A 12,997-nucleotide genomic window follows, 5' to 3' on the forward strand; every position below is an offset into this window, starting at 1 on the left:
ATAACTAACTTTTATGTAACAACTTTGTGGTTTGCAAACCATTTTATGAGATGAATGCAGTGTGCTCTGTAAACCTGGGAGTATTCCATGAGTCTTGGGTTTCATTATTTAGGGAGAATGGAGTCATGGAAGAAGCACTGGACCCCCCAAGAGTTAGATCAGGGCCCACGATCCAACATTGCTGCTTAGAACTGTGTGCCTCAACAAGAGGCATTTCAGCTCTCTCTGAGTCTCAGTGTTCTTGTACATCAAATGGGAATGATGTTTTCACTTCCTATCTCCCAGTAGTTTTGAGGGTCTATGAAAGTATAAATTATACAGTATAAATAGTATCTGCGCTTTAAGTCTTAAAGCATAATTTTTAAAACTATCAAGTAGACTTTGAAATGTTAAACATATATCTCCATATATATTTCTGAGTTTGTGAGCCATTATCTTTCCTGTTAAGTGTTTTGACACACTGGAAATTTTCCTAAAACTCTTTAGTGCAGAAAAAAATCTGGTGGCATTCTATAGTGAGCAAGTGATATATTTTTTAATGTGTTTTAATATTGTCTTTTCAATGAGTATTTTAAATAGCTGATCTTTTAATATCCATGTCTATTCCCTGCATTAAGGGTTAAGTAGTATTTAAGATATTTGTAATAATAAAATCACTTTACTTGTTTTTTTTTTACTTTGTTCTATTCTAAGCATTTATCTTAATCGTTTTCTTAAAGATCACATTTTAGCTAAAATTTGCAATTTTTCTTTACGCATGAAATTACCAGAATGCTTTACATGCATCTTTCCATGAAATACCCTTGAAACTGAGATAGATACAGGTGAATATTACCCAGTGGTCAAGGCAAGAACCATAATAAATCCTCTATTTCTTGGTTTATATTGCTAGCTAATACACTAACAGTTCCAATCAAAAAATAACTCTCATTCTTTTTCAATGTTGGGAATGAATGGCTATCTGCTGGAAGACATTACTATGTCTTTCTAAAATGACCCTTTTCAGTGAACTTATCAACATGAAGTCAAAACTTACTCTTTTCTTTCTGCGTGATTCTTGTTCATGCCCTCCCATAAATCTTTCAGAGAAGGACCACCCAATCTATTAGAAGCCTTCCTCTTTATTTTTAATATTATGTGGCTACATGTGTATGTGAGCTATTTTTCATTCATCCTAGCTGTGGAGATGGCTTGCTTCATTTTCCAATCCTACATTTCATGGATAGTATCTTTTATATCACTTTTGGAAGGAAAAACTTTTTTGGCAAAAAGTACATACATGTTTCCCATGTATGTACTCTGTTTATCTGTAGCTCCTCTCCAGTTTTTATTTCAACCTTAGAGCTGGTTCATCAGTCCACACAGATCCTGGATGTGTCCTGCAGGTAGCTAGTCTAGAGCTAGTCTAGTGTTGAATGTGATGAAGAGTTTGCTTTTGCAAAAATGTGCGATGCTTCTAGTGATTCCAAGATGTTCCCTAGAGAAAAATAACAGCATAACATTTTAGCCTGTTTAGTCTGTTCTTTCTTTTTTAATGGCCAAGGAATTCATTATTTAATGATTGACTCCCTGATAATGAGGCATCATTGGCTGAATGGGACCTGGGCAACAGGCCTAGGCTTTGGAAGCCAAGGCCATATTTGGAATCTCTCTAGTTGGTAGAAGCTGCCAGAGGCTGTGATCCATTGGCAGAGTCTGAAAATCCAGTATAGGCTGGCTTAAGCAGGGTAGGGATGATCATGGCCTTAGGAGAATAAGAAGCTTCAATGACCAGAGTGCTTGGACCCAGTGAGTCCCACTCTGCAGATGCCATATCTTTTGTGCTGGCGGGTCATAAGCTCCTTCAGTGTCTAGTTTTACTTATCTTCTCCCATTGGGTTTGGTGGTTAAGGAGAAGGAAATGATTTATAGTTATTTATACATAAATAAGAGTTGATGCTGACTGAGTGATACTTCTGCTTTATCGTGATTTTCACTATTTGGATCACATTTATTTCAACTACCAAAATAAAAAAGAAAGAGGAAAAATCCAGGGTTGTCCTTGTGAGATAATGAGGTCTCAGATTAGAACTTTTTTTAGGTATATAATGACCTTTATTCCCATCCCATATGAGATTGGAACCCATAAATAATGAACAATATTCTCCTGTTCCAGAGTTCCATTTTCCCAAGGGTCCCCAAATCCTTTAAACTAGGGTACTCTCTTGTGATTTGGACTTTCCTTGCCAGGGAACCAAACCTGTGTTTGTATGTGGGAAAACTTTTAATGGGGCTGATTTTTACCTCAAAGACCCATTTACATAGAAAAGCCAGTCTTATATACTCTACTGAGGTTATGGACTCTTCATGGAGAAAAAATATTATTGGAGTTGTTAAATGGGCAGCCAACCCCCTTTCCATTAGACTTGCACGATGTAAATGACGCTGGCTAATAAGAAGCTAAAATCTGAGTAGCTTATGTTGTCATGACTATAATTCCTTGCAACTGTTCTTACATGTGGAGTGTGGGGAAAGAGAGAAGAATTATAAAAGTTGAAAGGGAGGTATGTATGGTCTTTTTTCTCTAAGGGGATCCAGACTGGTTTCTGGAACTCTTAAACTTGAGTATGCCAGAGAAGTAGTACTAGAGGCTCCCATTATTCAGGCTCAGATTTTGTTGTCACCATGCCTTGGAACTCTCATTCCTCCATTCAGGATGGTGGGGCTCAAGAATTCTCCTCACTGGGCCCGATGGTTCTCTTATCTGTGGCTGCTCTTTTTTGGGCTGAGGGATCAGCTAACTGTCTCTATTAGCCTGAGGACAGAAAGCATTCCTCATGATCCCAACTCTGCTCCCATCTGGGAATCTTAGAATTGCAGATTTAGAGCTGGAAGGGAGCCCTTTAGAGATACTTATAGTCTTACCTTTATTTTATAGAAGAGGAAATTCAGGCCCCGGAAGGTAAGGTGACTTGCTCAAGAAGACATAATAAGTTAACACAATTCTTCTCCTTCCAAATTTTGCCCCCTTTCTTGGGTGCCACATCCAGCCTTGCAGAGTATAATGAGCAAAACTTAATTCATCATTGCAGAATGAAGATCATCTCAATAGGAAATGCACATGCCAAGTTAAAAAAAAAATTAGATCTAAAAGCAACAAAGTTAGTCTGTTTCAATCAAAATCAGATTTTAAAAACTTTTTTTGTAGTCTAACACTCAAGATGTTATTTGTATATGCCTTGAATTGGAAAATTAAGGTCTGTTAGTAATATAAAGTCATTTGGACAAAAATACTGGAATTTTCCCACCCACATGGAAGTTAATGTTTAATTCAGCCACTTAAGGAGTTATAAATTTGTTATTGGGGCTCTCTAATTGTTCAAAACATCCCATTTTTGGAACTGCCTTTAAAACCACTTTGCAAGTCACATAAGAAAGTGTCTCATTATTTTATAATTGTATTTTAATGATCTGTCCAGCCTAGCCTCTAATCTCCCTCTCTAAGCTTATTTCACATTCTCTTTCTTGCATTCTATGTTACATATAAACTGACCTATTTTTTCTTTCCCATCTCTGACATCGCATCTCCCATCCTCATGTTTTGAACAGGATTGTCTGCTGCACTTGGAATTCAATCTCTTTTTAACTCTAAATTCCTTACATCCTCCAGAACTTAGCTTAGGTGCCAGCTCCTAAAGGATCTACCTTGTATCTAGTATACATGTTGCTTCTATTCCTTTTACCTCCCCTTCCCAAATTAAGCAAGTTCTTTGAAGGCAGAGACTTAATCATTTTTCTTTGAATGCCTAATGTTTAGTACAATGCCTTGGCACAGAGTTGATACTTAATAAACTGAATGAATAGTTGCAGAACTTTGTTTTCAACCCAAAGTGTAATTACTAAGCTTGATCAGGCACTATATTCACTAGAATCAATCCCAGGTAATTTTTGGCTATTCACAAAAATGAAATCCTCTCAAGATGTTTTACCAGAGAATTTTCAAACCAATTGCCAGAAGCTTGAATAAAGGTAACCCTTAAGGAGGTCCAAGAATATTATAATTTGTATACTCTTGAGTTCGGACCTGTCCTGTATGGCAGTTCACTGATTGGGGAAAATATCCTTGTGGGGACTATTACTGGTGTGTGTATGTGATCAACAAACATTTATTAAATAAATACCTAACATGCACTAGGCACTATGCTAAGCAGTGAGGATACAAATACAAAAAAAAAAAAAAAAAAAAAAAAAAATGTAAAATATAAGGGCTCCTTGCCCTTAAGGAGCTTTCAAGCTGATGAAAGAAGATAACACCCAAAAGAAAGTTGAAAGGATAAGGAAGAGAAAGTACCCAATGAGGGATCATTGTTAAAATGTCAGAGAAGTTCTATAATAATACAGCCAAGTGAGAAATAAGGAGTCTGAACTAAGCTTGCTCCACCCTTCAATCTGAGAGAGGGACAGGAAGTTGTGATGAGGTGGAAGGTCAAGATTTGTGGGTGTGTGGAGGTCTACACACACACACACACACACACACACACACACACACACACACACACACGTCCTATTTTTTAAATTTTAAATTTTTTAAATGCTGGTGATAGGGATCCAAACATGATCCATATGTTTGGAAATAGCTGAAATGAAAATAGAAGTATGTTAGATTGCATATATTCAAGAAATTTGGTTAGGGAAAATGTCAAAACTGTTTTCTCTAATTCTTGGGGAGGTTTTGCTTTATTTGAAAAGACGTAATTAGTTTTTAAATAAATTGTGATTCTCTCATTAAAATGGTTTTTATTTTATCTGTTTCTATGATAAAAAAGGTACAACATATCATTTACTCTCTTGATTTCTTAAGTTTGCCAGTAAATCAGAAGCTCTCCTACTGAAAATACGTGGAGTTATCAATCAATTAGCATTTGGCATTGACAAAAGGTAATGTAATAAAAGACAATTAGGATTGTCTCTTCGTGTGATTGTCACTATTAGCTATTTTCTGTTTCTTGGATTTTCATGAAAAGAAAAACATCCCAGATACTCAAGATCATTTCATTTGCTTTTTTATATTTGTTAGTCATTTATAGATTTTTACAGAGAGAGGGTTATTGAATATTTTTCATTGAAAGATAGAATAAAATAATGTTTGTATTTTATTCATTTTCATGGTTGCCTTTTTTTACTCACATTTTACAAAAAGGTGTAACCTTTTCCTGTACAGTGTCTTACATTGATTTTTAAGTTGAAGATAATATATTTAATGAATAATCACCTTTCTTAGTCCAAATCCAATGTTATAACAAAAATGAAAAGTAAGCTTGGTCTCTTTTTTTTTCCCCCCCTGGAAAATTTCTTCTCAAAGAAACACTTTTAATATTGGGTTCATTTGAGCTAAGTCATTTGAGGACAGTATTTTCACCAGGTTTTGCAATCTCTAGTTATAAAAACTTAGTGTTGCCTTTATGATGAGAGCATTTGTGGTAGGAGTTTTGATTGCTAAAATAAATTGGATTCTTTTTCCTTCTTATCCATGTAGCAAATCAATATCTGTGGACCAGAATAAACCACTGTTTATCCCAGCAGGATTGGATTCTTTAAGTCAAATAGGTTGGTGAACTTATTAAGATTGTTCAATATTTTTTAATTGCTTATTGATTTTAGCCTAGTTCTTGTTCACATAAGCTCCCACACCATGATTTTATAGATTTTCATTATCATTGTTACAACAATTTCACAAGTATTAATGTTATACATACTCTATTGATGTAATATGTTCTATATTGATGTTTTGGAAGGAAGGCTGTCATGTAGCAGGCACATTCTTACTTCTAAGTCACGTTCCACTGGCATCTTTTGCATATTCATCCCTTCTCCACCCCTACCTGTCTTCTCTTGAGCCCCAGAATACTAGAAAAGATGTTTTGAATTATTTCCAATTTTCCTTGTTCTGAGTGGGGACTATCATCTCCTACGCCATTTGTTCTTTCTCCCCTTTCATCCCCAGTGGGTTAAAAATCACTTGTCTTTGAACAAAAAGTTTTTGATAATGAGAAAGAAGGTCAGAAGATGTTGAAGGAGAGGAAAGAGATAACTCAGCCTATCTGATATCTGAAAAGGAAGAATTTTACAGTTTTTAAAATTGAGAATAAACAAGGAGATGAGGTTTTATTTGTTAAATATTTGTTATAACATGCAGTTTTCTAGTACACTTTTAAAACTGGAGTTAAAACTTTACTCATTAGGGTCTCCTCCTCTCTCTGAGAATGAGCTTGGACAGCTTCATGCACAATCACCAATGGATTTATGGAAAAAAGTATATGAAAAAGTCTTTCCACCAAAGGTATGAATTATAAAATTCTTTGAAATCCCGATATGAATTGTGGAATGGATGAATAAGTTATGGTATGTGAAAGTAATGGAATATTATTGTTCTATTAAAAATGATGAACAAGCTGATTTTAGAATGATATACATGAACCGATGCTGAATGAAACAAACAGAGCTGGGGATACATTGTAAACAATAACAACAATATTGTGCAGTGATCAGCTATGAAAGACTTGGTTCTTCTCAAAGGATCAATGATCCAAGGCAATCCCAATAAACTTTGGATAGAAAATGCTATCTACATCCGGAAAGAGAACTGTGGAGACTGAATGTAAATCAACACGGTCCATGTTCACTTTTTTGCTTTTTTTTTTCTCTCATGGTTCTTCCATTTTGTTCTGATTTTTCTTTCCCAACATGATTTATAAAGAAATGTATATTTTAAAAGTTAATATACATGTATAACCAGAAAAATAATTATTTAAAAAAAGAAACCCCAAGTGGAAACTTATAGAGAATGGTTTTGAAATAGTAGAATGGATTTGTTTTAAGCATCCTTTTACTTCATTTCAGAGTGCCAGTACATCCAAAGAGACCAGAGATCCCGCCCGAGACCCCCAATATGCAGAAAGTGAAGTTGATGAGATGCGAGCCCAGAAAGACCAGGTACCGTCTCATCTATTTGCTTTGTTTCACGACAACATATACTAAACAATGGTTCCAGAATTCACCAGGTTTTTGGAATCCATTTATTATTAGAGTTGGTAGTGAATTCTTAACCTCTCTACTTAAAAAACACTAAATTAAGATCTTCTTTGTCAAGATGGGTTAAGAAATTCATGTGTGCTAATGAATTCAGAATTTTTTGGCTCCTTTGCTGCCCTCAAGACTCCTCTACAGTCTTCTACTTAAAGAATGAAAGATGTCACAGAGCCTTTTTGTGATGCTCTATAATGCTCAGTAAATGTTGGCATTACTAAATATTATCTAACATTTGGAAAAAATTTTGTGTTCAAGTTAGTACTTATTTGAAATGACTGAAATGGGATATTAAGTATGAAGTACAGATGACTTGGTGAACATTTTTGACAGAGTACTTTTATCCTTCTATGATATTTTCTTAGGTACCTTATCAGTTCAATGAAATCATCAGACTAAATTTTTCAATGTGCAGTTCTCATAAGGTTGCCATTCTAAATCTTAGACAGTAATTACTTGTTATTCAGCTTAATAGAGCCAGGCAAAGCAAAGATTTGCTGTTCCAAGAATTATTTGAAGATGGGTGTACAGTGATCTGTCATCAGAGAACCTTTTCCCAATAAATATCCAAATACCCCCAGGATTCATAAAAGGGGGCAATTTTTAGGTACAATTATGTTAAATTAGATCATTTAGACAATATTAAAGACATTCTATCAATCACTGTAAAGAACTTTTTGTAATGAGGTTTCTCTAAATAATCCAAGGTGAAAGGATTGATGCAGATGACTTTAAATAACCTCAAGAACTCTAGTTACCTCTCTCAGTTATTTGGCTGTAGAGACTGGCTGAGTTGGAAGTTGTCTTAAACTTAATGTTTACCTAATAGTCAATAATAAACTCTACTTATCTATATGAGTATCTGATGATGTTACATAATCATTAGTGTCATCGTATTTCCTTGTATAATGTGAATTAATGGTCACTAAAGGAAAAAAGGATTTCTAATCATTGTGATTTATATGAGACTATTTAATTTTCAAAATAATATCCAACTATTCTAAGGAAATCAATTTAAGCTAACCAAAATCAGGCTGTAGGCAATTAGGAATTTCAAATAAGATGGGGAAAAGCAAAAACTCCAACCCTTGTGGTGTCCTTAAGACTCATCATTGTCATTGAAAGAATAGGTAAGAACATAAATAGGAAAAGCCTGGGCTGGAGAACATTTTTCCAAGCAATAACAGATTTTTTTTTAAATGTCTGCAAAGTAAAAATTCTTTCTTGAAGCATTTTTTCATTGTGGCCAATATAAAGCTGTTGTGAATTGTATTACATGTGAATTGTATGTTGTAAATATTCAGATACTTCTTTGGTGTGATTTGTTTATTTCTGCTTTAAAAATACTTTAAAGATTACAAGTGAGTATCTGTTTGTTTGTCCTAAAGATAAGATTTACCCCAAACATATTCATATACCGCCAACATATTGCCTCACATTAACTTCATATCTTTGACTTCAAGTTGAACTGATTTACATTAGGAAAGAATTTTGACATATAAAAATACTTTATAGGTTTTTATACCATTTATGTTATTAAGATGATATTCTGATGGTTTCTTGTTATTTTTTAAATGTCTTGGAAGGGGCACATTTTTACTCACATGTATTTTTGTAGACTAGGCCTGTTCTCTTTATGCAGGGTGCATAACAAATTCAATGACTTAGATACGGACTTTTAACTGGAAAAAAGTATACCCAGTTATTTGCACATATTTCTTCAGAGTGTCTTTCTAAGTTTATCTCCTGATTGTTGCTGCACATACCATCTTTATGGAAAAATAATACTTTTTTATTTTGTTCTAAAAAGCACTCTGATAAGATTCATGTGGAAAAAAAACAATTCTGCAGCTATATCCAACTTTAAAATGTCAAAATTTTTCCATAATTACACTAAAAGTGGGTCCTTTTTTCAGCTTAATGCTTAGAGAAGCCCACTTTTCCTTTTTTTAAATACTGATACTCCATCGATTAGACATATGCCTCTTAAAATATATAGTGTGCATTCATATTAAACACTGTGAAATACTGCACTTTAGTTTCTAATACATCTTACCAACTTTCTGTCAATTTGCTTCATGTGACAGGCTTTTTTCTGATTCCCTGGGCTTTATAGGAGGAAATATAGTATGACATCATCTATTGATTGAGTCTGAACATTATCTACTCTGGGGATCCTATCCCCAGCTTCTACTCTGCAAAAAGAACAAACTTTCCTCTCTGGCTTTCCACATACAGATTGGTTTCATTGTCATAATAGGTAGCCTAGCATAGATTCTACCTTTGGCTTTGAAGAAAAATGGATACAGTGCCATTTCACATCAACTATATATTTTATTGAGAGGTTAGGCTTGGAGTTGGGAAGACCAGAGTTCAGTTCCTACCTCAGACATCCATTATGTGGATGACCCTGGGCAAATAATTTAGCTTTTATTGGACTCAGCTCTTCATCTTTAAAATGTGGAAATTATGCTCAATGCTCTTTAATGTCAGTTCTGACTTTAGTTCTGTAATGCTTGTATCCAAGTACAGGAGAATTCTGTTTTAATAGAATGCTAGAAAAAAAAATCAAATTCCTGGGTAAAATAAAGTGGAAAATAAAACATACTAAAAGTCCAGAGTCTCTCTGAAAAGAAATGCCTAGGAAGCAGAAAAAGGATGGAGAGTCTAGAGTATTCCCTTCACCCTTGCCTCTTCATCAAAGTTTTTAAATCTTTCTTTATAAGATATGCTCATGGTTAGAGCACTTGGGCATTTTTGGGGTTTGCAGGTAATTAGAATGTCAGGAAGATGATGGGGAAAGAAGGATAACTACTTCTTGAGCTCCTCTTATTTATAATAAAAATTCATTCATCCAACAAAGTGTTATTAAGCATCTCTTGGGAGCAAAGTAAGCTGGGCATTGGGGGAGATGGAGAGACAAATGAGAGACACAGACTCTGCCCTCAAAGAACTTAAATTTCATTAAGGGGAACTAGAATAAGTACAATATTCAGAAAAACACAAATTAGAAAATAACAAGTGCATAAGAGGTGTGTGAAATGCTATGCGAAAACATGAGAAAGAAGCCACTTCCAATAGAGATATTAGGGAACTCTCATGGGAGAGTTGTCATTTGAGCTGGGCCTCTAAGGATAGATAGACTATTAATATAGAAAATAATAGAGAAAAATGTTCTGAATATGGAGAATAGTATGAGCCCAGATCTAGATATGGGATCTAGAAGTGATCTAGAGAGAACAAGTAATAGTTTGGATGAAGTACAGAATATGTATGTCATGAAGCCTTGGTTGTAGAATGAGATATGGTGAGAAGGGGTGAGTTGGAGACAGATTGAAGAGGACTTCCAGATTTCTATTGAGTAAGCAGTTGGGAAGCTACAATGACATTTGAATAATAGAAAGAGCTTTATTCCTTAATATGAAATAGCATGGAATTTCACAGTGGAATAACCAGTGCACCAAAGTGTCCATCTCCAAAGCCTCTATCTAAAGAGGGTTCGCAGGTCAGCCATCTTTTTTTACATTTCTTACCCAAATGCATTCCTTTGGAATGAACTCTACACTTTTTTTAAGCTTCCTTTTGTGTGTTGTCTTTCCCTGTTAGATTTTAATTTCTTGAAGGGAGGGACTGTCATTCTTTTTCATATTTGCATCTCCAGTACTTAGAACAGTGTTGGGCACAGAGTAGGTGACTGATAAATGTTTATTGACTAACTAGAATATTAGAAGAAAATAAAAATATAAATGGGAAGACTTGCTGGGAAACTCTTTTGATAGACTAGGCAAAAAATAACAGAAACTCTGAATTAATCCAAACATTGTGGGAATGGTAAGATAAGGACTGGTGTAAGAGACATTGAGAAAGTTGGCACACGGGCAACTGTGTGAGAGTCAAAGGTAACTCTTAGGTCACAGGCATGAGCAAGTGGGAGAAAGGTGGGCTTACTGACAGAAGTAACCGGGTCAAAAAGAACTAAATTGACTGTATTAGAAATGACATCTGGTCATGTGCTTTCATCAGAGCAATGGTAGATACCAGGAAAAAAAATCACAACAAAAAACAACCATTTGTTCTTCTCATCATTTTAAAGGATCAGTGATGAGATCACTTCCTCCTGAGCCTCAGGTGGTCCCTTTTCTCCTCTTAGCACTTTCTTATTCTTCACTGCCCTGCCTGCATAGACTGTTAGCTCATTCTGATGACCCTGTGGTTCCCACGCTTCTAATCATAGTCGATCTCATCATGACCCTTTTGACCTGAGCTAGGACATGGATTGTCCACTCCAGCAGTAACCAGAGGGGAGAGAAGCCTTTAATCATGGTCTGCTTTGAGACTTGCATGGGAGCCTTCCACCTCCATGTTGGGCCGGTTAAGCCATATCTTAAACTTTTGTAATGTCAGAACCACATAAAATCATTAGGCAAGTTTTGAAACTGTCTAAGCCACACTAGCATTAAGTTCCTCTCACGGAGAAAAAGATAGAGCTTCCAGCATTCTGCAGATCCCTTTTCAGGTGACAAAGATCCCAACAAGAGGCTGATTTATTCAGGTGGGGTTTGGCTTGGGGCAGCCAGGTGGCTAGAGCACTGGGCCTGGTGTCAGGAAGGCTCATCTTCTTCACAAGTTCAGAGCTGGCCACAGACACTGCCCACCTGCATGACCCTGAACAAGTCACCTAACCCCGTCAGCCTCAGTTCCCCACCAATAAAATGGGCTGGAGATAAAAGAGCAAACCACTCTAGTATCTTTGCTGAGAAAATCCCAAATGGGGTCACAGTTATATACATCTGAACTACAACAGGGATTTAACTTGCCAGGTCCCAGCCATCTCTAAGAGCCTCAGTATCTCAGGTCAGTGCCTTTATGATTAGGAATTTCTTTAGTCTGTTTTCCCTAAATCCACTTCAGCACAGGTTTCCCACAAATCCGTTTCCTTTAGTTCTACTTACAGTCATTTTGGAGGACCTCTTTACTCTATGAAATTAGTGCTTCTTGTAGAGCAAGATTATTATTTAAAACTTTCTGCATTCTCATCTGCAGATAAATGGGCCTAATTCCATTAATTCTTTTTTCTCAAAGTCTCATTATTTTGCTGGCTTTGTTCCTCTGCCATCAGATTTGACTTAGGCCTGGCCTGTGACTTAGTGTTTTTCAACTTTTTTTTTTTTTTTTTTCAATTTTGAAGGTTAAAGTAATTCTTGACTTTAAGAGAATATTAATACTTAAGGCATTTAGTGTGGACAATACAAATAATTTATTTCCTATATTTTTGTATTAAAGGAATTTTTTGAAGCAGTTTTAAAGTCTGAGAAAAACATTTTAAAGCATTTGTTGATCAGGATTATTTTGCTCAGGGTGAATGAGCCTGAAGTGTTTCCCTAAATTCCTGAATTAAAAAAAAAAAAAAAAAAATTCAATTCATTTGTAGTTTCTTTCTTTCTAGAGCACTTTACTTTCAGAAATGTGCTTAAGAAAGAATATGTTCAGTGTTTATAACTAAATGTGAAGCAAGAATCCGTTTCTGTGTCCTCTGTAAATAAACAAACTTAAACAGATATTTATTATTGCGTCCATTATATGCAAGTCACTGCCCTGGGTTCTGGGGATTCCGAAATAAAAGCAACAGGTTTCTTGCCCTCTGTGAGCTTAGATCCTACTAGGGTACAGCTCTGCCCCACTTAAAACTATGCACAATTCAAGGCATCACCCTCATGATGTCTTTGGCCCTCTTTGAAAACAAATGACAATAAAGTACATCAATAGCCAAAATTAAAACTCGGCAACTTTTCTATTGTCCTAACATTTTTCTTGTCATTGCCACAAAACTTGTATCTGTAGCAATAAATATAATTGGATATAAGACAGGTTTCAAAGAAATGAAATTTATTGAGTTAACCCAATATAATTTTCTGATGGTTCATTTCTGCAA

General features: G+C 35.4%; 1 protein-coding gene across 1 annotated transcript in view; it reads left to right on the plus strand.

Moving 5' to 3' along the window:
• Positions 1–12,997, plus strand: part of DYNC2LI1 (dynein cytoplasmic 2 light intermediate chain 1) — a 42,007-nt gene that overhangs the window by 26,676 nt on the left and 2,334 nt on the right. The window contains 4 exon segments of the mRNA XM_074286703.1: positions 4,841–4,917; positions 5,516–5,586; positions 6,222–6,319; positions 6,880–6,972. Coding sequence (XP_074142804.1) covers positions 4,841–4,917; positions 5,516–5,586; positions 6,222–6,319; positions 6,880–6,972 — 339 coding nt within the window.

The sequence above is a fragment of the Sminthopsis crassicaudata genome, chromosome 2 (assembly GCF_048593235.1).
Source record: "Sminthopsis crassicaudata isolate SCR6 chromosome 2, ASM4859323v1, whole genome shotgun sequence".
In the NCBI taxonomy this organism is placed as follows: Eukaryota; Metazoa; Chordata; class Mammalia; order Dasyuromorphia; family Dasyuridae; genus Sminthopsis; species Sminthopsis crassicaudata.